This window comes from Chiloscyllium plagiosum, unplaced genomic scaffold (genome assembly GCF_037043375.1).
Source record: "Chiloscyllium plagiosum isolate Xiang-an unplaced genomic scaffold, Cpla_swu_hap1 HiC_scaffold_2, whole genome shotgun sequence".
NCBI classification, from domain to species: Eukaryota; Metazoa; Chordata; class Chondrichthyes; order Orectolobiformes; family Hemiscylliidae; genus Chiloscyllium; species Chiloscyllium plagiosum.
Window position 1 is genome coordinate 74,273,962 of NW_028270140.1, and position 26,896 is coordinate 74,300,857.

At 40.1% G+C, this 26,896-nt stretch overlaps 1 protein-coding gene across 7 annotated transcripts in view; it reads right to left on the bottom strand.

The window, feature by feature from the left end:
- The window catches only part of vps13a (vacuolar protein sorting 13 homolog A), a 422,990-nt gene that overhangs the window by 254,159 nt on the left and 141,935 nt on the right, over nucleotides 1-26,896 (bottom strand). For all 7 annotated transcript variants that reach the window (XM_043712521.2, XM_043712545.2, XM_043712559.2 and 4 more), the window contains 5 exons: nucleotides 20,064-20,199; nucleotides 19,689-19,779; nucleotides 16,055-16,227; nucleotides 11,924-12,080; nucleotides 6,594-6,673 (listed from right to left, as the gene is read on the bottom strand). In XM_043712521.2, the coding sequence (XP_043568456.2) occupies nucleotides 6,594-6,673; nucleotides 11,924-12,080; nucleotides 16,055-16,227; nucleotides 19,689-19,779; nucleotides 20,064-20,199 (637 nt within the window). The remainder of the gene's footprint in view (nucleotides 1-6,593; nucleotides 6,674-11,923; nucleotides 12,081-16,054; nucleotides 16,228-19,688; nucleotides 19,780-20,063; nucleotides 20,200-26,896) is intronic.

Consider the following 26,896-nt stretch of genomic DNA (forward strand, 5'->3'; position numbering starts at 1 on the left):
GTTGTGGATAGTGAGGAGGGCTCTTGTCGGCTGCAAAGGGACTTGGATATGATGCAGAGCTGGGCTGAGGAGTGGCAGATGGAGTTCAACCCTGCCAAGTGTGAGGTTTAAAGACCTATGAGGTCTTTGAAAGTTGCCACTCAGGTGGATAGAGCTTGTAAGAAGGCCTATGGTGTATTAGCGTTCATTAGCAGAGGGATTGAATTCAAGAGTCGTGAAGTGATGTTGCAACTGTACAGGACTTTGGTTAGGCCACATTTGGAGTACTGTGTGCAGTTCTGGTCGCCTCACTTTAGGAAAGATGTGGAAGCTTTGGAGAGGGTGCAGAGAAGATTTACCAGGATGTTGCCTGGAATGGAGAATAAGTCGTACGAGGATAGGTTGAGAGTGCTAGGCCTTTTCTCATTGGAACTGCGAAGGATGAGGGGTGACTTGATAAAGGTTTATAAGATGATCAGAGGAATAGATAGAGTAGACAGTCAGAAACTTTTTCCCCAGGTACAACAGAGTGTTACAAGGGGACATAAATTTAAGGTGAAGGGTGGAAGGTATAGGGGAGATGTCAGGGATGGGTTCTTTACCCAGAGAGTGGTGGGGCATGGAATGCGCTGCCTGTGGGAGTGGTAGAGTCAGAATCTTTGGTGACCTTTAAGCGGCAATTGGATAGGTACATGGATGGGTGATTAAGCTAGGACAAATGTTCGGCACAACATCGTGGGCCGAAGGGCCTGTTCTGTGCTGTATTGTTCTATGTTCTATGTTCTATTCATGATACTCAACGTATCTGTGGCTTCGAACATGTTTGATATCATCCTGCCCCAACACTTTGCCACCATCAATCAGCCGGGTGAGACTGCTCTTGCCTGGCTCGCTTTTATTTACTTGTGGGATGTGGGCATCACTAACTGCGCCAGCATTTATTGCCCATCAATAGTTGCCCTCATAAAGGTGGTGGTGAACTGCCTCCATGGAGCACTGCAGTCTATGTCCTATTCTCATCTAAGTTAACCATAATCAGGATATTGCAATAGTTTCTTTCTTCCTGTTCTTCATGTACAGCGCATCATCCGCCGTCACTTCCGCCACCTCCAAACAGACCCCAGCACCAAGGATATATTTCCCTCCCCTCCCCTATCAGCTTTCCGTAGAGACCACTCCCTCCGCGACTCCCTTGTCAGATCCACACCCCCCACCGACCCAACCTCCACTCCCGGCACCTTCCCTTGCAACCGCAGGAGGTGCAACACTTGCGCCCACACCTCCCCCCTCACTTCTCTCCAAGGCCCCAAAGGAAACTTCCATATCCGCCACAGATTCACCTGCACCTCCACCCACATCATCTACTGCATCCGCTGCAGCCGGTGTGGCCTTCCACTCTATTGGGGAGACAGGCCGCCTACTTGCGGAGCGATTCAGAGAGCACCTCTGGGCCACCCGGACGAACCAACCCAACCAACCTGTAGCACAGCATTTCAACTCCCCCTCCCACTCCACCGAGGATATGCAGGTCATTGGACTCATCCACCGCCAAACCACAACAACCCGACGGTCGGAGGAGGAGCGTCTTATCTTCCGACTGGGAACCCTCCAACCACAGGGGATGAACTTGGACTTCACCAGTTTCTTCATCCCCCCTCCCCCCACCTTGTCTCAGCCGGATCCCTCCAGCCCGGCACCGCCTTCCTGACCTGCAGTCTTCGTCTTGACCTCTCCGCCTCCATCCTACTCCGACCTATCACCCTCACCTTGACCTCTTTCCACCTATCACATTTCCAACGCCCCTCCTCCAAGTCCCTCCTCCCTACCTTTTATCTTCTCCTGCTGAACACTCTCTGCTCATTCCTGAAGAAGGGCCTGTGCCCGAAACGTTGAATCTCCTGTTCCCTGGATGCTGCCTGACCTGCTGTGCTGTTCCAGCAATAAAGTTTCAACTTTGATCTCCAGCATCTGCAGACCTCACTTTCTCCTGTTCTCATACCATTACTTACAGCATGCACCAAGTATTTGTTCTTGTTTCTCTTCTCTTCACACCTACATATTGTCCCTCAGCAATATCATCCAAAATCACATTACTTTTTTCATTCGTTGACTGACGACATCCTTCCAAAACTCAACGCTGCTTGGACACAAAAAGGTAAATATTGCAGATACTGGAAATCCAAAATGAAAGCAGAAGCACTGGACAAGTATAGATCTGACAGTGTCTACAAAGTGTAGAACACAGTTCATGCTTCATGCTGAAAGGGAAACACCTCAAGTTCTCAGATCACTCTACAAAGCAAGTCCCTCATTTCTAATGCCATTCTCTTTAAAGGTCACCAAACTGAAAAAAAAAACCATTGTTTATCTCTCCACTGATGCTACTTTTGGACTATTTCCTGTCTAACTTCTAATCCCTGCCAATCACAGAAACCCTCAAAAGATATCCCACTCATCTAGTACTAGTCTCTCGAGCCTGTCTGATTTCAATCACTCCACTATTAGTGATTATGTCTTCGGTTAACCAGGCCCCAGAGTGTAGAATTCCTTCTCTAGAACCCCTCTACTTCTCATTTATTGAAGATACTCCTTAACATTTACTTCTTGGATGAAACTTTTGTCACAAGATCTTAGTTTTGAGAGGTTCGGTGTCATGTTAGTCAGAGTCAGATGCATAGCATCTCTAGAAAATAGACTCTTCGGTCCAATCATTCATGCTGTTCAGATATTCTAAATTAATCTAGTCCCGTTTGCCATCACTTGGCCCATTTCTCGCTGAATATTTCTTATTAATATATCCATCGTTTCATAATATTTTGGGTTTTTATGTAAAATATACTGTATAATTTGTAAGTTGTTCATCTCTTCTCTAGACTTGGTGAACACTGTCTCTAGTCTCATAGTTTGCCTGTTTTGTAAAATTACCACCCAGTGCCTCTCACGTATCATCTACTTTTCTGTTCATACTGTCCTTCACTTGATAAAACATCACTGTTCTTTTTCAGTTTCCAAGAAAACTTTGCAGGACTGAAATGTCCATGATAGTCATATTAACATTCCTATGCTCTTTGCATAAAAAGATCCGCAGACATCTTGTCAGGACTAGAAAACTCTGAAATGTTTCACAAGATTCTATTGGAAATACAGTAGTTTAAAGTTAAAAATCACAACACCAGGTTATAGTCCAACGGGATTACTTGGAAGCACTAGCTTTTGGAGCGTTTTTCCTTCAACAGAATTTAAAACAAAAAGATTTAGTGTGATGTAACTGAAATTATATATTGAAAAAGACCTGCATTGTTTGTTAAGTCTCTCACCTGTTAGAATGACCATATTGGTTTCAGTTCTTTCATATGTAAATTACAGAACTTTCTTAAAGTTACATTCTCAAGTGACCTTTAACATTAAATGCTATGTCGGCCCAGATAATGCACTGAAGGTGGGAGGCTGTCTGTGCTCCAATGTTAAGACTGATTCTAGTCTAAGGGATTTACAGAACCTTATGTGGATTCATGTAGTTTTTGAGCAAAATAAAATGTAATTCTGCAAGTATAAATTCACCCACAAACTCGTATGTATGTGTGTGTGTGTGCATGTGCAGGGGTGGGTATGAGTGTCTGTGAGAGAGTGTGAGTGTGTGTGAGCATGTGTATGTGTGCGTGAGTGTAAAGGGGCATACATTTGTGAGGGGGTGCGTGTGTGAACGTGACAGCGTATGTGTGAGCATATAAGAGAGGGTCTGTGTGAGTGTATGGGTTTGGAGGAGTGTGTGTCTGTCTGTGGTGCAGTGGGATCACCTGTAGTGTGACATGAACCCAAGGTCCCGGTTCAGGCCATCCCCATGGGTACTGAACTTGGCTATCAGTCTCTGCCTGCCTCTCTGCGTTGTTGCATGTCCTGAAGTCCATCTTGGAGGTCAAATGTCCCGGAATGCTGAAGTGTTCTCCAACTGGGAGGGAACACTCCTGTTTGCTGATTGTTGTGTGATGCCCATTCAACCATTGCTATAGCTTCTGCTCAGTCTCACCAATGTACCATGCCTCAGGGCATCCTTGCCTGCAGTGTATGAGATAGGCAACTTTGGCCGAGTCACATGAGTACCTGCCACGTACATAGTGGGTGGTGTCCCCGCACGTAATGGTGGTATCCGTTTCGATACACTGACATGTCTTGCAGTATCTGCCGTGACAAGGTTGTATGGTGTTGTCCTAGAAGCCAGGCACTTTGCTGTGAACAATGATTTGGTGGTTGTTTAAAGGCAAGAAATGGAGATGTGGGGAAGGTCTTGACAAGGTGCTCAACCTCATTCATAATGTGTTGCAGGCTGCGAAGAACATGGCATAGTTTTTCGACTCCTGGGAGTACTGGGCAACAAAGGGTACCCTGTCAGTGCAGCTTGTGTCTGTCTCCTGAAGAGGTCATTATGGTTTCTCGCTGTGGCACATCGGAACTGGCAGTCGATGAGTTGAGCATCGTAACCAGTTCTTATGAGGGCATCCTTGAGTACTTCCAACTGCCCGTCACATTCGTCCTCATCTGAGCAGATCCTGTGTCTATGTAGGGCTTGTATGTAGGGGATGACTGTTTTAATATTTCAGGTGGAAGCTGGAGAAGTGTAGCATCATGAGGTTATCCGTGGGTTTGCAGTAGTGAGGTCCTGAGGTGCCCATCCTTGTTGGAGATGCATGTATCCAAGAGTGAGACAGTACTAGAGAGTAGTCCATGGTGAGTTTGATGGTGGGATGAAACTCGTTGATAGCACTGTGCAGTTGTTTCAGTGACTCCTCCCCATGGGTCCAGAGGAAGAAAATGTCATCAATATACCTGGTGTATAGTGTTGGTTGGAGCGGTCTGGGACATTCGACCTCGGACTTTCGGGTGACCATCCTCTAAGGCAGACTTCGGGACAGGCAACAATGCAAAGTGGCTGAGCAGAGGCTGGTAGCCAAGTTTGGTACCCATGGCCTAATCTGGGACCTTGGGTTCATGTCACACTACAGGTGACGTCACTGCACCACACAGACAGATACTCCTACAGATCCACACATCACACAGACCCTCTCTCATACACAACCTCTCTCTCGTATGCTCACACATACACTTCTATACTCTCACACGCACCCTCTCACAGACTTATATACCTTTACACTCATACACATACACAAACACTCACAGACACTCATACTCGCCCTCGCAGCCCCCGCGTGCATGAGCGTGCGCACACACAATTTGTACTTGCAGAATTACATTTTACTTTGCTCAAAAACTGCATGAATCCATGCAAAGTTCTGCAAATCCCTTTTTTAGATTAGAATCAGTCTGAACATTGGGCACAGACAGCCTCACAGAAGGCACCTCACACCTTCAATGCATTATCTGGGCCATCATGGCATCTATTGTTAAAGTTTACTTGAGAATGTAACTTTCAGAAAGTTCTGCAACATATGAAAGAACAGAAACCATTCTAAAAGAGGAGAGACTTAACAAACAATCCAGGTCTTTTTCAATATATAATTTCAGTTATATCACACTGTAAACTTTTGCTATAAATTCTGCGTCCTATGATCTTATGCTCCGCAACCACCAGATGAAGGAGCAGCGCTCCGAAAGCTAGTGCTTCCAAATAAACCTGTTGGACTATAACCTGGTATTGTGTGATTTTTAACTTTGTACACCCCAGTCCAAATCAACTACAGGAATTTAACTGAGGATAAGGGAGAAAGCTCCCATCGGTTGTCTAATAGTATCCACTGCCTCCTCATCATTTAAATAACTTGGCAGGATGGGTAAAAATAATTGGTTTTGGATAATTGGAATATACTTTCTGTTGAGATTACTGGAAGATAAATTGATGAATATTCTTCTTAGCTAATTTGCAAATCTGAACACAAAAAGCCATCAGTTTATATTTCGCTCTTGAATGCTCTACTCATTATTAAGGAAATGCAGCATTTAGCTATAGCCTGTGTCTTTAGGAGCTTTTTAAAAATGTATGCAAGGAGAGTACAGTATGTACTATATTCATCTGGGCAAATAAAGCTGAGCAAAGTCTCTAAAGATTATGACTGCAGTGCTGCCATGACCCCACAGCAATACTTAGAAATAGATGAAATTTAGGTGGAGTAGGATAAGAGAACAACTAAGGGACATGTATGTTTACGCTCTCACTCAGAAAATAACTGACCAAGAGCAGGAATATTCTTGCATCAATTAGTGAAATTAAAACTTAGTTGCATGAGGCTAGGCAGGTCAGGAATATGGAATTATGCCAGTCAGCGTAGATTAGGGCTATGCTTGAAGTAAGTTTAAAATAGGATTAATAAACTCAATTTATTGAATGCCTATATTTAGTATTGTTACCAATTTATGGGTAAATAGTTACACAATTGTAGCTAAATGTCTTTAGTTGTTCCAGTGCAGTTGCACAGAAAATTGAAATTTGGGTGATAGGTTATATATTAGAACATTCATAAACGTAGAAACACAAAACAAACCAATGATAAAATGAAAAAGCTTGACATTTAACAATATAAATACAATGGCCGTTATAGAAAGAAATGAATAGAACAAATATTCCATGGTTGGAATGCCATTTCATAAGCATTATTGCATACCTTAATATATTCAATAGTAAGGAGATCGTCTTCATCATTGTCCAGAGTAGTGATAATATAAATGGGTTTGTCTTTAGCATCTGAAAGATATTTTACAAATCAAAAGATGGTGGATAATTTATATATACTTTCAACAAAAACACGTTTAAGCAATTACAATCAGAATTAGGTTTGTCAAATTATCACCTTAGTTCTTGGAGTATTATTTATATTTTTGAAGGAAAAGCAGTAGCTCCATTTAATAGTCACTTTCAACCTCAACAATGCCTACCTGCCTCCAGCTTTGCCTCTCTGAATGAACAACTGAAAACCTAGTATGTGTCTTCATCCTCCTGAAGCCTACATTCTCCAATTGATTGTCATGTTTCCTTTTATACTGCTAAAAAAATACATTTTGTCAAAGATTGGTGGCCTAGGGCAAATCAGATTGAGAGATGAACAGATGACTCAATAACTGATGAGGGAGAAGTGGGTTATAGCTCATACAGCACTAGAACCAGTACTGGGGAAAGAACCTACAGCTGGACTGTTCTGGGGCTACTATTCTTGTAAACTGTGTAACAAGGGAAGTACAGAGGATGTTAAACTAAATATGGAAAGAAAGGGTTTAAATCTGGGGAGATGTGATAAACTGCAGAGTACAGACAGGACAAGTGAAAAGGTGAGAATTGATAAACAGACCATAATAGGAAGAGATAGATAGTACTAAGAGTAGGTCAACTGGTAAGGTGAAAGGTTACAAAAATAATTAAAGGAAAGATGAGAAACTATGTTTGAACACAGGTGGAATTCCATAAAAACATTTCAAACCAAGAGGAAGTAAACTGATTGCATAATTGTAAGTAAGTACAATTTGATAAACATTGTGGAAACACAATTTCAGGAGAGTATAGATTGAGATCTGAATATTGAAAACTACATGGCAATAACAGAGGGCAGAAAGTTAGCAAACAAATGGCAAGGTGATTCTAATAACTAATAACAAGATAACAATATAGAGTGATGATCCAAGTTCAGGAAATTAGAAAGTTGAAGCAATTTGATTAGAAATTAGAAATGACAAAGGCAAGAAATCACTTATCAAGAGTGGTGCACAGGATCACTCTAACCATGTGATAGGATAGAGTGCAAAAGGAAGAAATACTGGGATCCTGTCAAATCATAGGAGATTTTAATCTTCATAAAGACTTGAAAAATCAAATGGACAAAGGTAAGGAAAGCTAGTAAAGGAGATAATAGGATGTTTTCAGGGTAATTTCTTACAGCAACATTTCCTGGAGCTAGAAAGCAGGATACACCAGAGCTCACATTGTGTACTGAGATATGATAACTGATGTATCAGTTTTCATTTCCCAAAATTTCTTATTTTCAGGCAAGGTTTCTTTAGAAAGAAAAATAGTAAATTCAAGTCCTTTATTTGAAAAGGGAAGGAGACAGAAGCAGAAAAACTACAGATCAGTTTGTTTAACATCTGCCACAAAGATGATTTTTGGAGCTACTATTAGAGACATCATAGCAGATCATTTAAAGTTCAAGGTAAATCAGACAGAGTCAAAGTGCCACATGAAAAGTTACTGCAGACCTAAAAGTTGTCCTATTGGTATGGATAGAAGGTTGGCTAGTTAATAGGAAAAAGTGAGCAGGCTAAATGAATGTTTTTCTGATTGGCAAAGTGAAATAAGTGATGTATCACAGGATCATTACTGGAACCTCAACTTTCTACAATTTAAATAAATGACTTGAACAACGTTTGTTGGTGACACAAAGTTAGAAAAATAAACTGTGAAGCAGATATAAGGAATCTTGGATAATTTAAAGGAGCGATCAAAGATCTAGCAAATTGAATATAATGTGGGGAAATGTAAAACTATTTCCTTATACAAGGATATAAAATGTAGTGGAACCAATTCAGAGAAGACTTTGGATCGAATACGTAAAGTCAGCAGGTTGGCTTGTGAGCAAGAATTAAGTACACTAATGTTGCATCTGCTGGAATTTATAAGCATTCGAAAAATGCAAGATTTTCAATAGTCATGACAGGGTTAAAATAGGACATTTCCTCTTATGGAAAAGTCTAGAAATAGAGGTCACAGTTTAAAAATGAGGAGTGACTGACTTAAGATGATTTTTTTCTTTCCAACAGTCTTGCATCTTTGCTTTTACTGCCATTTGAGGAAAAGAATTCCAAAGTCTCTGAAAATTTTTCATGAGATAGATTCTTGGCAAGCAAAGGGGTGAAAGATGAAAGAGAACATGGAATAAAAACATCAGCCATGATATTACTGAATGGCTGAATAGCCTGAGTGGCCTACACATGCTCCTAATTTGTATGCTCATAATACATATGCTGGAGGAGTTCTGTGGCACAGTGGTAGTGTCCAAGTCCCACCTGCTCCACAGGGTAGGTGTGTTCTATTGACCAACTAATACAAAAGATATGGGAGAAATAAATTTGCAAGGAAGTTCAAGAAAGGTGCAGCAACGATTAAGAATTGTAATACAAGATTGCAATTATTCTAATTACAAACATGAATAGTAATACTGTAAAGATCACTCCATATTCTTGCAATTTTCAGATAAAAGTATGTTGCCAGAGAACTAAAGAATTAAAAATGTTGCATCCTTATTCAAAAAACGTAATAAGAATAAGCTATCAACTACAGACCAGTAACACTGGTGATGGGAGCATTCTTAGAAACAAGAATCTAGAACAAAATTAACAGTTTCCTTAACATGAGAGTCCAGCACCACAAGCATTCGAAAAATGCAAGATTTTCAATACACTTTTCATTGTACTCTTTCCAGGATTTGAGAGAAAATAGATAATTCTAATTCAATTAGAAAAGTCAACATGAATTTCTTAAAGGAAAATCATATTTAATTAACTTGAGATTGTTGATGAGTTGACAGAGACCATTGATCAGAATGATTGATGTGATGCTCTTGGGGTTCCAAAATAATTTAATAAAATATCATACAACAGGCTTGTTAGCAAAGTTGAAGCCCGTGAAATAAAGAGATAGATGCAGCATGGAAACAAAATAAGTCTATCCTTATCAACCAGTGTCAAATGTGTTTAGGAGATCGTGATGACTGCAGATGCTGGAGAGTCAGAGTCAATAAAGTGTGGCACTGGAAAAGGCACAGCAGGTCAGGCACCATTCTGAGGAGCAAGAGAGTCGATGCTTTGGGCATAATCCTTCATCAGGACCGGTGTTTACCTAGACAGAAGACGTGTAAGGACAGGGTTTTCCCATAGGTCTGCGATAGCACCTTTGCATTTCTTATGACATATTAATGGCCTAGACTTGGTATAGAGGACCGTTAGTGCCATTTTAAAATGTGCAGTTGATACAAAATCTGGAGGATAGTAATTGACTTCAAAAGGGACATAGGCTGTGGAAAGGGTGGAAAAATGGGTAAATTAAATTACAACAAATACTTGTTAATCATCACTAATGACTGCATGTAGCAGGGCTGTGAACCATTTGATCCATTGGTTGTGGAGTTGCTTAGTTGTCTAGCACATGCTGCTTACACTGATTGGTATGCAAGTAATCCTGTTTAGTAGCCTTACCATATTAACAATTTGTACATACGCTCAGTGCTGTCCTCAGCATACCTTTCACAGTTTTTATTGAACCAGTTGTCTAGAGTGGAGCGTGTGCTGAGTCTTATGATTCTGTTGTTGATAGTTGCCCATTGTAGCTCAGTTGTGCAGTTTTGAGTTGCTGGATCTGTTCATAATCTATCCCAGTCAGTATACTAGCAGTACCACACAAGACAATGGTGGGTATCCTCAAAGTGAAGGCAGGATTGTGCAGTGGTCACTCCTACAATACTGTCACGGACAAAATGCATTTGCTACAGGCACATATGACGTGGGTGCAGTCAAGTCCACTTTTCCCTTCACCACAGGGAATAGACCCAGTACAGCAGTTGTGTTCTTTAGGACTCAGCCTAATCTCAGTTGTGGGGATGTTACCGAGACCCCTTACTGAGGTCTGAAGTCTAAGTACCATGCAGCTAAGGTAGGTGGCAATCAGCATGATGTCAGAAATCAGATGACACTAGTTTATAGTCCAACAGGTTTATTTGAAATCATAAGCTTTCGGAGCACTGCTCCTTCGTAAGGTGACCTGACAAAGGAGCTGTGCTTTGAAAGCTTGTGATTTCAAGTAGGCCTGCTGGATCATAACCTGGTGTCATGTGGCTTCTGACTTTGTCCACCCCATTCCAACACTGGCACCTCCATTTAAACAGCATGAGGTTTCCTTTCCTGTTTTGATATCATGGGGTCCGGAATCAATGTTGAGATCTTACATGCCAAATCCCTCCTGCTACCTCTGGTGATGGTGGTATCGGAGATAATTTCTATAAGACATAATTATAATCTTAAGTATGACTCAGTCAGGCTATGGCTGGTCTAATCTGTGGGTCAGCTCTTCCAATTTTCACATAGCTACTAGATGTTGGAAAGGATGACTTTGCAAGGTTAACAAAGCTGTATAGCGTTGCTGTCTTAAGTCAATGCTGAATTGTCCATCCAATTTCATTGTTTTGAGACTTTGTAGCAGCCAGATTCAACTTGTTGAACAAAATGTTTGTTCAGTCATTTCAGGCATTTAAAAAAGTTAGCCCCATGTTGTGAAACTGGAATCACATACAGACCAGATCAGGTGGGGAGGATGGATTTTCCTTCCTTATAGGGCATTAACAAAGTAGAAAGGATTTTACAACAATTATAAGACAAATAGTTTTTTTTTACATTCCAGATTTAAAAGTTGAAGTTAAATTTCACCACCTGATATGGTGACAAGATTTGAAATATTCCCAGTGCTTTAGCCTGGGTTACTAGTTCAGTGATAATAAAACTATGCCACCACCTTTCCCCATTATTTGTTGCTGTAACTGATGTGGAAAACTGACATTGGACATACTTACATTATCCATGTTGAAACCTTATCATATTAAATTGATGTACTTTATTTCACAAGTACATCACTAATTTCTGGCATGCATCTCAGTATGACACATTATTGCACCAATCATGAAAATTAATACTGCTCCACTTGTGAAATGAACAGATCACAGGCCACAATTTAAATGGCCATTCAAGACTAAATGTAATGCAGCAATCTGGAAATTAGAGAAGTGTTATAAATTATTTAAGTTTTATTGCCACAATGAAAGTTATGGACACAAAATTGAGTATTTTTTTTGGAATCTGGATATTCATAGGTATCATTTGGTACTACCTTTTTAGAAAAGCTTTCAATGCATAAAACAATTATAACATTGAACAACTTCGGAAGTCTTTTTCCTCTTACCTGTCTGCTCAGGGCATTTTAAACTGATTTCTTTCAGAAATGTGTGTGAAGTCATATCGTATGTTCTGATTTTAAGCTCTGTGCCAAGTCCGACTATTTCCAGTTCTAATACAGGGATTTCAGTATCCTCTACATAACGATAGATTCCCAGTGATATCTAGACATGTCATTGAAATAATAAAATTAGCAATAAGCACATTTTAAGTTAAAAATTCAATATAATAAATGAGCTGGATCTATTAGCACAATTTTGAGTCTTTTTTAAATGCTTTTAGGTTTTATGTCAACTTTAACTTACACTATTGTGCAGCCAATAATATTTTACATGACAGAATTCAAATGTGCAAATGTTTAATAAATCACCCAGATTTTGCAGTTAGCAGGGAAACAAATGAAGATGACTGATGACCATTAAAAAGCTGCTCACGGTTACTAATAACCATGGTAGTGAACATCTCCCCATCCTGACTGTCACCAAGTCACCAAAAGTGATGGCAACAACAGGGTAACCAACCAATCACATTGAACAGAGCAAACCAGGAAGCTAAAAGTACACAGTCCTTCAATTTCAATATAAAATTTTCAAACTATTAAATAAATTGTTTTGATTATTTTAGATTCTGCCTTCATTCAAAGATGAACAAATCTGTGGGAAAAAAAGTTACTTTTCCAAAAAAAAATCATGGAAAAAAAAAGACCATCCACAAATACAGAATTTGCTTTCCAGAGATTTGTGAAGCTGTTAAACATCAATTATAAAGTTAGAATGCATTAAAAACCTAAATATACTTCACTCAATAAGATACAACTTTAGTTTCAATTTATTTTACAAGACTGACAGCACAAGAATGGATTTTGTTCTTCGTTCAAAGACTTCCCATTAATTATGGTATCATGGGGTGAGATTAGGTCAAATCCTTTGTACACAGCAGCCACAGAAATCTCCGATGGTGCTACCTAAAGCCCAGGACCTGGTCACTGGCCTGTCATGTACACCCTTCATAACACACCCTCCACAACAGCACTGGTATGAAATTCTAGCTTTTCACATTGTCCTGTGCATATGTAGACTCCAGAAGATACAAGAAACCTTCCATGGGTACAGAACAAGGAATCAAGCCTAGATATCAAACAGATGACCTAACCTCACTGGCTGAAAGGCATCCTTTTGTACCACATTACTCTAATATTGTGAGCAACATATAAAAAGAAAGTGCTTTCACTTCATCATAATCATTAATTCCAACAGTCAATGGTATTTTACAAAATGTACCCTGTGACCATAATTTGTAGCATGTAACTGTTTTTGGTGGTTCTATTCAAGCTTTTTTTCCCCCAAAAAAATTACTCTTGCACATGACAAAAAGATATTTGATATAAAAGGTTGATCATGCTCCCAGGAGGACAAACCTAATCAAGGAGCAAAGACATTTCTATCCAACTGTTCAGAGATGCTGTTACTTTATGCCTCGGGAGCAGCTAGGACTTAAAGCCAGGCCTACCACTGTGCCACAATCAGCAAGTGTAGATATTTCCTAGTCAACCTGTTCAGAGATACTATGACACTGCTGGAGCAGTTGGTCCTTGAACCCAGGCCTCCTGGCCCAATGATAGGCACCTACCATTGTGCCACACGTGTCCTAAATCAATAAGTGTAGTGTCCTAGACCCAATCATCTTCAGCTGATTCATTAATAGCGCCATTTCCATCATAAGGAGTGGAGATGCCCATGGATGATTATACACTGTTCAGCATCATTCACAGACTGCTTCAGTATCTGAAGAGTCATTCAGGCTTGATAGGGGCGAATGACATTCATACCACACAAAAGCTAGGCAATGACCAATTCTAATGCAAGTAAATCTAACCACCACCCTTTGACATGCAATTGCATTTCTACTGCTCAATGCTGCACCATCAATATGTTGAGTGTTACCGTTGTCAAAGGCTAACTAGACTAATCATATAAGTAGCATGGCCACAAAAGCAAACCAGAAGCAGAGATTTCTGAGATAAGTAACTCATATCAGACTCGCCCAAAGCAATACCATTTTAGAAGGTACAAGTTAGAAGCGTGGTGAAATTTTCTTCACTTTCCTATTTGACTGCAACTCCAACTATTCAATAAGCTTGACACCACCCAAGCCAAAGCAGCTCTGATCAACATGCCATTCACCACCATTGACATTCTTTCACTCAACAATTCAGTGACAGGCATATACTCTTTGGTTGTATTGCAGCATCTTGGCAACTTTCCTTGATATTAGGTTAAAATCCTGGAATGCCCTTCCTAGCGGTACTGTATTTACCTACAACACTTTGACAGGTATCACATTCATAGACAATAAATAGAGCCCTTGTCAGTAATAGTACATTGTATGAATAATTACTTTCACAAGCTCCAAAATTTGAAAGTCACACAACTCCAGGTTATAGTCCAACAGGTTTAATGGAAGCACACTAGCTTTCGAAGCGTCGCTCCTTCATCAGGTGATAGTGGAGGGCTCCACTATCACCTAATGAAGGAGCGATAGTCCGAAAGCTAGTGTGCTTCCAACTAAACCTGTTGGACTATAATCTGGTGTTGTGTGATTTTTAACTTTGTACACCCCCGTCCAACACCGGCGTCTCCAATTCAAAATTTGAAGCAGGTTATCCCAACATACTTTTATACAGTGCAGGTCATCTATGTCAGAGTACTAATCTATCCAAAATATGGTTAATTGGCAACAAACTGTTTCAGGATAATCTACAATTAATTTCTTCGTATACAGAACATTAACTTTGCTAAGAGATGTGAACATGAAGCTTTTTGTTTTTCACTTATTAGGACTGAAAGGCAAGAAAACCAACTCATGGCAGAGCATAAAACTTGTGCAGTTTGAAACGTTGGTGCTGATTGCTTGGACTATGGCTAGCACTGAGAAAGTTTACTGGTTAAATTCAAGCTTGGCAAGGTGACACCAATTGATCATAGGGATGGAGCAGGGACTGGCTGTATCCATAACCCTTTCCTTATTTTGTAAAATAGTCATTTTCTGCTTATAATTGGTTTTATTGTGTTGCAGTCCTTATAAATGCAAGTCAAAAAATTTCAACTACATGCCTCTCACTCATGGTGATAAATAAAAGGTGAATACTACACAGTAACCATTTCCTGAAACAACAACTTGTATTAGTACGTAACCTTTCATTTAACAAAAATATCCCAAAACACTTCACAGGAAGGTCATGAAACAATAACTGATACAGAATCTCAGATGGGGATATTATTTTTGTTTCTTTGAATAATTATATTTTCCAGTTGGATGTTAAACATTGGGCCTATAGGATGAAGGGGCTTCCTTCAAAGGGGCCCCCTTTCCATGCCACATACATCTCCACCCATGGGTTCATTTATTCCTTTGATTTCTCCATCAATGCACCTGCATCCTGTATGAGACCCCATACTTGCTTGCTCCAAGATTCTGGGACTTATATCTGGTCACTCTGCGTTTCCAGTCCTGGCCACCACTGTTACTGACTAGAGCTGCTGGCCAATTGGATGGGCTGGCTCCTTTGAGGCAGGCTTTCTGCATGAGTGAGAAATGTAAATGGATCTCCAGCCTTTAAATGCACTTAGAGAATGAATGGCTGCAGGGATGTATTTCCCTCTGACTCTTCAGGTAGCGAGGTGGGAAATCTAGTCATCTGAAAAATCTTACTTTAGGGTTAGAATTAAAAAGGCCTGTAAAGATTTTAGCAAAACTAATGAAATTGTTCTGAAATATTAGATTAGATTACTTACAGTGTGGAAACAGGCCCTTCGGCCCAACAAGTCCACACCGCCCCGCCGAAGCGCAACCCACCCATACCCCTACCCCTACATTTACCCCTAACCTAACACTACAGGCAATTTAGCATGGCCAATTCACCTGACCTGCACATCTTTTGGATTGTGGGAGGAAACCGGAGCACCCGGAGGAAACCCACGCAGACACGGGGAGAACGTGCAAACTCCATACAGTCAGTCGCCTGAGGCGGGAATTGAAATATAGTATGAAGCTTTCCAAAATGAGAACTTAATTCAACATCAGTAAAATTTCAGGCAACATCAAGGAAAAGCATGTTTTTAATAGTGAAAATAATTACCTTTGTTATTTCAAATTGCAGTTGGAAGTCAGTCATATTTTTCATAGATTCTTGCTTTCTCAATTGTTTCTTGCGTATGCTTTCTGATCTTTGCAATGAAACAGCTTTGGCTGGCAGAAATGGTGTTTCATCCACAGGTGAGCTTGGAGCATCATAGAATTCATCATCTGAATCTATGAAAGTTAAATTTGGTTACAAATTTGACAAAAGGAATTTTAAAACAGACAAATGTGCTACATGGAAAAAAATGCATCTTTATTTACAGAAATGCAGATATAAATAATACTTCCTTCTTCTCAGAAACCTAATTCAGTTCATTCTGTTTGAGAGTAAAGCTATTTTTAACATTTAGTTGAAGATTAGTTTAAAATTTCCTAGCTCACCTCCAGCGATCCCAAGTTTGAATAGATTTTTTTAAATGATGTATATATAAACTCAGTAAAGGTTATTTCCACTAAATCCACGTTATCCATGGTGGAAAGGAATATGGACCAACCAAGAATAACAAAATCGGTAAGTGCACAATTTTAGAAATCTCCTACCACACAGGACTGTGCCATGTAGCTGTCAATTAGGGGAAGAAAAAAAATTCAGGTCTGGGGCCAACCTTGAGAGTATGTGCATCGAGGAGGACAGAATGTATTCAGAAGGGATATGAAACATGACACAAAGCTCTTAAATGCTACAATATTAGAATCATAGAATCCTGCACTATTGAAGAAGCCATTCAGCACATCAAGTTCACACCGACTCTCCAAACAGCATTACATCCAGACAAACACCCCATAGCCTGTCCCTGTAACCCTGCACCTTCTATGGTTAGTCCACTGAGCCTACACACCGTTAGAAGCCAAAAGCAATTTAGCATGGCTAAACCACCTAACCCGTATATCTTTGGACTGTGGGAGGAAACCAGAGCATCCGCTGGAAACTCACGGAGACAGTAAAAACTGTGGCTTGGTTATGAGAAAAGAAGAATATCATCAGCAACAGAGAGATAATTTTTGACAATGTAAAGCAAGAAATATTAGACTCCATTTCAGAAAAGCAAATGGCTAAAATAGGACATACATCAAAAGTATGATAAAATGTAAGTTAATAACCAAAACTACGAACAGAACAAAGCATATAATTTTAATGAGAATGCAGGTATTTACTATATGTAAGAAAGCATGTTTGAACTTTACACAGGTTTTCTACAATAACTGAGATCATCTAAGTTATTTAACCATAAGCTGATCTTGATCCTGTTATATTGTCAAAACATTCTAGTTTTCAGACATTTCATTTTTAGGAGCATATACCTTCTTTCAAAAGTAAGTAGTTGATGGGTAGTCATAGACTAAGCTAGAGGAAGACCAAGGTTGAAATGGTTAAAAATTTGAAAAGGAACTCTGAAAACATCCAAAGGTATATTTGATAAAGCACCACTAAATAGATTGTCAGTGAAGTAGAAACTTTAAAAGTGGTGATGAGCAGTTGCTGTTTGGACTTCTACAATTAAGTTTGCCAGAGGATGGTACTCAAGAGTTGCTAATGATCTAGATTTGGACATACAGGGCATATTTTCCTAAAAGAGAAACCTGTCTTGATAAGTCTTGTTTGAATTTTGTAGTTTGGTTACCTTGCTGTTAAGTCCCTAATGCATGAACACATTCACATAAAGCTATCAATGTTCCCTTAATAAAATAACACAAATTCATTACATGAAAATGAAAAAGGACTTAATGCAAGATAATTTAGAAACACCTTAAACTATAAAATGATTCAAACATCTTTCCCAGCAATTTCCTTTACAATAATCGCAATGCGAGTGAAGTTTCAGTCCTGTCTTAACTTTAATTTTTTATTCAAAATTACTTTTCCTAGTCATTTTCCTTGGAATGCTGAAGGACTCATACACTTCCTCCAGGACTGATAGACTTGAGACTTCTATCAACTCTTACAGTCCGGAGATTCCTACAATTGCCCACTTGATAGGATGACATTTCTTCTTCCGAACTCAACCAACAAATAGCCTCTTACCGTATGTTTCTTTAATGGGATTGGACAAAGACAGGAAAAAACCTGAATAAGGGGAACACAATGCAACATTGCCAAGGTTGCTGACAACGTAAAATTAGGCACAATCAGGAGTTGTAAAGAAGCTTCAAGGTAATTTAGTCAAGTTGAGTCATTGGGCAAACACATGGTAAATGCAATTACAACATTAGCTAAATGTGAACTTACACATTTTGATGCAAAAAGGAACGGAAGGCCACTATTTAAATGATAACATATTGGGAAAGACGGATGTACAAACATTTCTCAGTGCCCTTGTACATAAGTCAATAGAAGTAGACAGGCAGGCAGAGCAAGCTGTTAGGAAGGCAAACAGTATATGGTGTTTCTTGCAAGAGAATACAAGTGTAGAACTAGCAACTTATTACAACAGTTATACAGATCCTTGGTGGCATCACTCCTAGAGTACATTGAATTTTGTTAAGCCTAGTGAGCCAAAAGCACAAGTTTGTCTGGTGACTAGGATAACTACCATTAAATAAATACTGGGTGTGTAAAAAGCAGACTTCAGTTCAAACAGAAGTAAACTTTGGCCCTCAGCCCAAGGAAAGTGGAAATCAAAAGGTGAAAATGCAGTAACCTTAAAGGCAACATGTTTCAGCTTAGGTGTAATTATATTTCACAAAAACAAACAGTGACTCACTGACTGGTTCATTTCAGTTTTACTGTCAATTCACATTGGTTCTTTGTTGTTCAAATCAGCTTTGATTATTTTCATGCTCTGAAATTTTTAAAACTGATACTATGTAAACAGTAAAGATAGGTTTGTAAAATACTTAAAATTGTGGATTAGTCGACAACAATTATAGAAGCTGTTAACATCACAAAGCATCCATAAATGATTTTAGAAGAAGGAACAAAATCAATTATGTAAAATGAACAAAAATTGCTAAGAAGGGCAAAGAAAATATCAAATATTTGGGCAGAATAATGAGCAGAACTACTTTCACTTGTAGCAAAGTCATTCTCTATTTTGGAGTCAATTCAGGAATTGCTGGAGGAAATACAGTTTAAAAATTTAACTATGGGGGTTGTAGGAGCTGAGCAAAGGTTTTCCCATACACTGATGTATGGGATGAACAAAGCAATCCAGTTGCATTAGCACACTGACTTATGCTTTTGGGACAATGAGCTTTATCATAAGATGCTGAATATAAAAGCTAAAGGAGTTAAATAAAAGATGTGGTCAAACACCATATAGAACACACATTGTTTTAGGTACCCGACTTTGCAAGATTACTCTGTACCTGATACACTAGCATACCTGGTGTGAAGGAATTTAATTGCAAGGAACTGGGCAAACTTAAATTACACTCCTGACAATCAAGGATGTAACTGGGTGAAATGATAAAAATGAAAGAAATAATGATTAGCACTAAAAGTAAATTCAGCACTAAAAGTAAATTCAGCTAAAATGTCTTCTTACTGTGAAAGTCAAAATGTGGCATGCACTGTACCAGAAAAGACAGATGCAAAATGAGGTGGTGTATAGAACAGTGGCATGTGCTTACTTGGAAGGTAGAGATGTTGCAAAAGGGCTTGTATTTTATTACTATATTCTTGCAAACCTTACCTGCCATACTCAGAACAGAAGAGTATAAGTCCTTTTGTACAGCTCTTTTTTGAACAGACCGTGGCGTCATATTAGGTGATATTTTCTGTGGCTAAACAAATTTCAAATATCAAATGAGAAAATTAACTAGACTCTAATTATAGTATCCAATTTACTTCAAAACATTTACCTTCCAAATAAATTCTGGAAAAATTATTTTTCCCAGAGAAATTCACAAAAGGATGTTAATTTAAAATTATTCCAAAATAGTAATTTGCATTACATTCGATATTATATGGTTTGTTGGCAAAACCTGCTTTCTACATCAAAGAAGCTACTAATAATCAGACAGCATTCTGCATATATTTTACTTTAAATGCAAAGTTTTAAGCTTACCTGATGGGATTTTATGGATGGCGATGGTGTATTACTTTTTGGTTTCGGAATACTATCAATCAACTCTAAAACTCGTTTCAGTTTTTGGTCTGAGATACAAACTGAAAGTAAAGCAAGTCCACCATAAACTTTAAACCTATTCAAAAAAATAAACACTACATTAGATACTTAATCAACATATGCAAAACCACCTTCATTCTCTATTGGGAATTTCAGTTTATCTTAAAATATTTTGTTCATTTCAAAATTGTGTCCAAAGAGCATCCCATCTAAAAAGATATTGATCTAAAGGTATTTGTACAAACTGGCTCATTAATAAATGAGCTAGGAAAGGGTTAAACATTGCACTATTGTTAGAGAGTTAGTCACACCACAAGTTAGGGGCAAGAATGGAAGTAAGCAATGGGAGACTGCCAGGCAGTCCAAGAGTAACATGCATATAGTGCAAGGGTTGACCAGTCTGTTTAACCTCTTCATATGAATTGATCCCTGCCTCCCAGTTGAGTGTGTGCATCTCTTCTGAACTGCTTCAAGAACAAAACTGTTCACAATAATTTCAATATGAAATAAATACTACCCGGGACAGCTCCAACAAGCAACAGTACTTTTATACCCAATTCCTCTTGCAATGAAATCCACTTGCCAGACAACTTTTCAAGTCTGTTCTAATACTCGATAAAATCATGATTGATCAATGTGTGTTTCAAACACTGCCATCCCACATCTCCTCCCTAATATCCTTTCATTTTGTTACCTAACTATAATCTGTCTACCTCCATCTTAAATATATGCAATGATCCCATCTCCACTGCCTTCTAATGCAGAGTATGTTCCAAAGTTCCAGAAATCTTAGAGATAAATGATGGTGAGTGGCTTGGAGGAGAACTTGAAGGTGGTGGTGTTCCCATACATCTGCTGCCCTCGTCCTTTCAGACAAAAGTGGTTGCGGTTTGGAAGATGTTGTCGAAGGATCTTTGGTGAATTTTTGCAGTGCACCTTGTAGATAGTACACACTGCTGCTACTGAGCGTCAATGGAGGAGGGAGTGGATGTTTGTAGATGCAGTGCCAATCAAGCGCGCTGCTTTGTCTTGGATAGTGTCAAGCTTCTTGAGTGCTGTTGGGGCTGCACTCATCACACTCCCGACTTGTGACTTGTACATGGTGGTCAGGCTCGAAGGTAGGAGAGTTACTTGGTGCAGTATTAGTCTCTGACCTGTTCTTGTAGTCACGGTGTTTATGTGGTGAGTCCAGGTGAGGTTCATATCAATGAAAACACCCAGGATGTTGATACTGGGGGATTCAGTGATGGTAACACTATTGAATGTCAAGAGGTGGTGGTTAGATTGTCTCTTGTTGGTGACAGTCAGAGCCTGGCATTTCTGTGACATGAATGTTACTTGCCACTTGTCAGCCCAAGCCTGGATATTGTCCAGATCTTGTTGCTTTTGGACACAGACCACATCAGTGTCTGAGGTGTCACAAATGGTTCTGAACATTGCGCAATCACTGACGAACATCCCCACTTCTGACTTTATAAAAGGGAGGTTGGGGGGGTCATTGATGAAGCAGCTGAAGATGGTTGGTATTAGAACAGTACCCTGAGGAACTCCTGCGGAGATGTTCTGGAACCGAAATGATTGACATCCAACAACCACGACCATCTTCCTATGTGTCAGATATGACTCTAACCAGTGGAGAGTTTGCCCTAATATCCACTGATTTCAATTTTGCTAAGGCTCCTTGATGTCACACTTAGCTCTTTTCGCCATACTTGAACAAAGGCTGTAATGAGGTCAGCAGCGAAACCCGAACTGGGCATCACTGAGCAGGTTATTGCTGAGCAGGTGCTGCTTCATTGTATTGTTGATGACACCAACCACCACTTTGCTGATGATTGACGGTAGACTGATGGGATAGCAATTGAATTTGTCCTGCCTTGTATGTATGAGACAAACTTGGACAACTTTCCACATTGTCGGGTAGATGTCAGTGTTGTAACTGTACGAGAACAGCTTGGCTAAGGGAGCATCAAGTTGTGAAGCACATTCTTCAATACTATTGCCGCAATGTTGTCAGGGCCTGTAGCCTTTGCAGTATCCCGTGCCTCCAACCTTATCTTAATATTATTAGGACTGAATCGAACTGGCTGAAGACTGGAATCTGTAATACTGGGGATCACTGGAGGAGGCTGAGATGTATCATCCACTCGGTACTTCTGGCTGAATGTTGCTGCAAAAGTTTCAGCCTTATCTTTTGCTCTGACGGGTTGGGCTCTTCTATTATTGAGGATGGGAATAGTTGTGGAGCCTCCTCGTCCAGTGAGTTGTTAAACTGCCAATCACCATTCATGACTGGATGTGGCAGTGGGATTTGTGGGGGTCTGGAGTCACACAAAGGCCAGATCAGGTAAGGATGACAGTTTCCTCTCCTAAAATACAATAGTGAACTAGATGGGTTTTTCAAACAATTAGCAATGCATTCATGGTCATCATTCGACTCGGAATGCTAGATTTTTACTGGATTCAAATTCGACCATCTGCCCGGGCAGGATTCCCCAGGTCCCCAGGACATTTCCTGGGTCTTTGGATTAACAGTCCAGCCATAATATCAGTAGGCCATTGCCTCTCCTGCCCGGGGCACACCTCATGATTTCACTGTTCATGATACCACATGGAATGAATCAGATTGTTGGCATTTGTAACACCATAGACCCCAGAAAGATACATCATGCAGACTGAACTTCAGATAGGTGGATGCAAATGCTTCAGCATTTTCTTTCACACTGACGTGCTGGACTCTTCCATTTGAGAGAAGAAAGATATTTACAAAGGCTCCTGTTGGTTTATTGCCCACCACTATGCACAACTGAATTTAGGTGACACCAGAGTTTAGATCTTATCTATTATATTAGAATTGTTTAACACTGACATCCTCTTAGAATACTTGCCATACAAATTTTCCTTTAGTGTAGCTTCACCAAATTGAAACCTCATTTTAGTTATGTCCAGTGTTGATCCCAGCATGTCCTCCTAGGCTAGTACAGAAATTGAGTAAAGGAAATGAAGATATGACAATCATGGGATTGGCCTAGTATTTGCACTAGGAGGAGGCTGTTAAAGGATATACAAGAGACATGGAACAAAGTGGGAACGTCAAAAGGAGAAAGTGTCAGTAGAATATAAAGAAAGACTGTAAGCACAGTTACAATCTATGAGAATGTTGCTAATATGTTAAGCTGAGTGGCATCAATGCTTGTCCTTGGTTTCATAATAGATGCCTGTTGCTGACAAACAATCTGGGTCTTGAAACTTTGTTACAGAGACCGAAGTATTAGGCAGAAGTCAAAAATTCGATTAAGGATTTAGGAAATATTGGTATTTATGCATTTAATATTGAAGTACTCAATCATGCTCAATTTAGATTTATTTCAGATAGACATTCATTTTGCTCAACATAGCCGATGCACGTTCTTGAAGACTCTCTCTCTGTCACTCTGGCACTCCCACAGCATTCCTGGTGCCTCTAGCGGCCACCCCAACCCCGGTTTCACAGTTCTGACCACAAGGTGCTGAGACATAGTTCATTTGCATTATGGGAGTGGACTTCGCAGTCAGTGCAGGTACGAAGGTGATAGTGGAATAACCTAATGTTAAGGAATGGTCAGCCCCAACCATTACATTACTGTAGTGTTTCCATCCCTCCTTCCTCCACCAAGGAGAAAAAGAGAGGCAAAGTTCGGAGGAGAGTGATTTCAAATAAACTTGTCGGACTATAACCTGAATTCATGTGACTTCTGACTTTGTCCACCTCAGTCGAACACCAGCACTTCCATGTCACAAGAGAGGAGACAGAACATTGAGAGAGGAAGGTCAGCAGCGAGAGTTCCAATGGGTAAAGGAGTGTGAGAGTCTAAACAGCTTCTGGAAACTGCTGCTGGTGAGTAGCAGGTAAGTTTTGAGAAATTGTTATTGGAGCAGAGAGCACTAGCAACATCAATTTGGTATTAAAAGTATTTGACATTGTAAGGATTAATTAAGTTAATGAGGTAAGATGTAGTAGGAGAGCTCCAAATAGTAATCTGCTGTACTTGTACTACGTGGGAAGTCAGGCACATATCCTGTGCCCGGGACCTACGTGCATGCAAGAAGTATCTCCAGCCCAGTTTCGGTGTTAAAGCGACATCTGGAGACATGGCGGAGCATTCAAAAGGCAGCGGGTATCGTGGATACCAGTATAGAGGGGTGGTCACACTACAGATTCAGAGTCTACAGGCAGGAAGGAAATGGGTAGCCACTAGACAGAGCAGAAGGGCTAAGCAGGCAGAGGAGGAGTCTCCTGTGGCTATTCCCCTACAAAAACAGATGCAGCATTTGGATATGGTTGAGGGGAATGGCCTCTTAGAGGATACCAGCAGCAGCCAAATTCATGTCACTATGGTTAGCTCAGCTGCAAAGGGAGGGAGAAATAGGCATAGAAATGATCTGGTTATAGGGGATTCAATCACAAGGTGAATAGATAGGTGTTTCTGTGGCCACAAATGAGAGCCCAGGATGGTGTGATCCCTCCCTGGTGGTAGGATCCTGGATGTTTTACAGCAGTTGCAGGACATTCTGGAGGCGGAGGGCAAAGAGCCACTGGTCATAATACACATTTGTACTAACAACATAGATTTAGAAAATGAAATGAGGTCCTAAAAGCAGAATTTAAGGAACTTGGAAGATAGTGTAAATGTAGGACTTCAAAAAGGTTGTTATCTCTGGATTACTACAAGCGCCATAAAGCTAGTCAGAGTAGAAACAGCAAGCTATATACATGAAGAGTTGTGAGTGGGGAAGAGTTTCAGATTCATGGGGCCTTGGGACAGGTTTTGGGGTGGGAAATGGAAACCAGAGGAATAAGAATTGTAGATGCAAACACTGAGGGAGAGGTAGAAACTATGGCAAACATGACTGAGAATAAGAACAGGCAGGGAAACGCTGCTGGAAAAAGCAGGGGAGGTGGTCTGAAATGCATGTGTTTCAACGCAAGAAGTATAATAGGCAAGGTAGATGAACTCTGGGCTTTAGTTAGTACTTGGAACTATGACATTATTGCAATTACAGAGACTTGATTGAAAGATGGACAGGATGGGCAACTGATATTTCAGGTATGATAGGAGGGGATGTAATGGTGCAGAGGAGTTGCATTACTGGCAAAGGAGTATCTCACAGCTGTACTGAGGGAGGACACATCAGAGGACTCGTGCTGTCAGACAATATGGTAGAACTCAAGAATAGGAAAGGTGAAATCACAACACTAGGGATATACTACAGGCTTCTTAACAGCCAGCAGGAAAGAGAGGAAAGAACACATAAACAGATCTTAGAAAAATGTAAAAACAGAAGGATTGCTATGGTGGGTGATTTTAACTTCCCCTATATTGACTTGGTCTCACTTTGTGCGAGGGGTTTGACTGGAGCTGAACTTGTAGGGACCATTCAAGAAGGTTTTTTGTCAGTACGTAAACAGTCCAACCAGGGAAGAAGTTATACTGGACCTGGTTTTGGGAAATGAGCTCAGCCAGGTGAGTGAAGTTCCTGTGGGGGAGCATTTCAGGAATGGTGACCATAATACCATGAGTTTTAAGATATTCATGGACAGAGATAACAGCAGTCCCTGGGTGAAGGTGTTAAATTGGGGGAAAGTGAGCTACAACAATATTAGGCAACAACTGGCGAATCTTGATTGGAGATAGCTGTTTGAGGGTAAATCCAAATCAGACATGTGGGAGTATTTCAAACAGCAGTTGGTAGGAGTTCAGGAACGATATGTTCCTGCAAGAATAGAGGACAGGTATGGCATGTTATGTGAACTTTGGATAACCAGGAATGCCATGGCCTTGGTCAAAATGAAAAATGAAGTGAAGAATGGGGACTGATGAAGCCCTTGAAGTACATAAAGCAAAGTAGGAAACAACATAAAACAAGGCATTATCTAAAAGGAGTCAGAGTCGGAGTTGTATAGTACAGAAAGAGACCCTTCAGTCCAACTTGTCCATTCTGACCAGATATCCTAAATTAATCTAGTCCCATTTGCCAGCTCTTGGACCATATCTCTTTATACGTTTCCTATTCATAGACCCATCCAGATGCCTTTTAAATGTCGCATGGTACCAGCCTCTATCACTTTGGCTGCTCATTCTATACACGCACCACCCTCTGCGTGAAAAAGTTGCCCTTTAGAGCCACTTAAATATTTCCCCATAACCATAGACATGGGCGAGGAGAAAGATTTAAATGTAAACAGACCTTGTCTATTTACCTTATCTGTGCCCCTCATGATTTTATAAACTTCAAAGGTTACCTCTCAGTCTCCAACTCTCCAGGAAAAATAACCCCAGCCTATTCAGCCTCTTCCGAGAGCTCAAACCCTCCAATCCTAGCAACACCGTTGTAAATCTTTTCTGAATCCTTTCAAGTTTCACAACATCCTTCCAGGAGGGAGACCAGCATTGTACACAATAATCCAAAAGTAACCCAACCAATGTCCTGTGCAACTGCAACATGACCTCTCAACTCCTGTACTCAATGCTCTGACCAACAAAGGAAAAGTAATTATCAGCAAGATTAAGGAGAAACCCAAGGCTTTTTATACATAAATTAAATGCAAGAGGCTAGCCAGAGAAAGGGTTGGCCCATTCAAGGTCAAAAGGACGGAATCTGTGTGGAGCCAGAAGAGGTAGGTGAGGTCCTAAACAAATACTTGTGTCAGTATTCACCAAAGAAAAGGAATTGGTGCAGGATGATCTCAGGAAAGGTAGTGTTGAATTTCTAAGCCAGGTTGCTATTAAAAA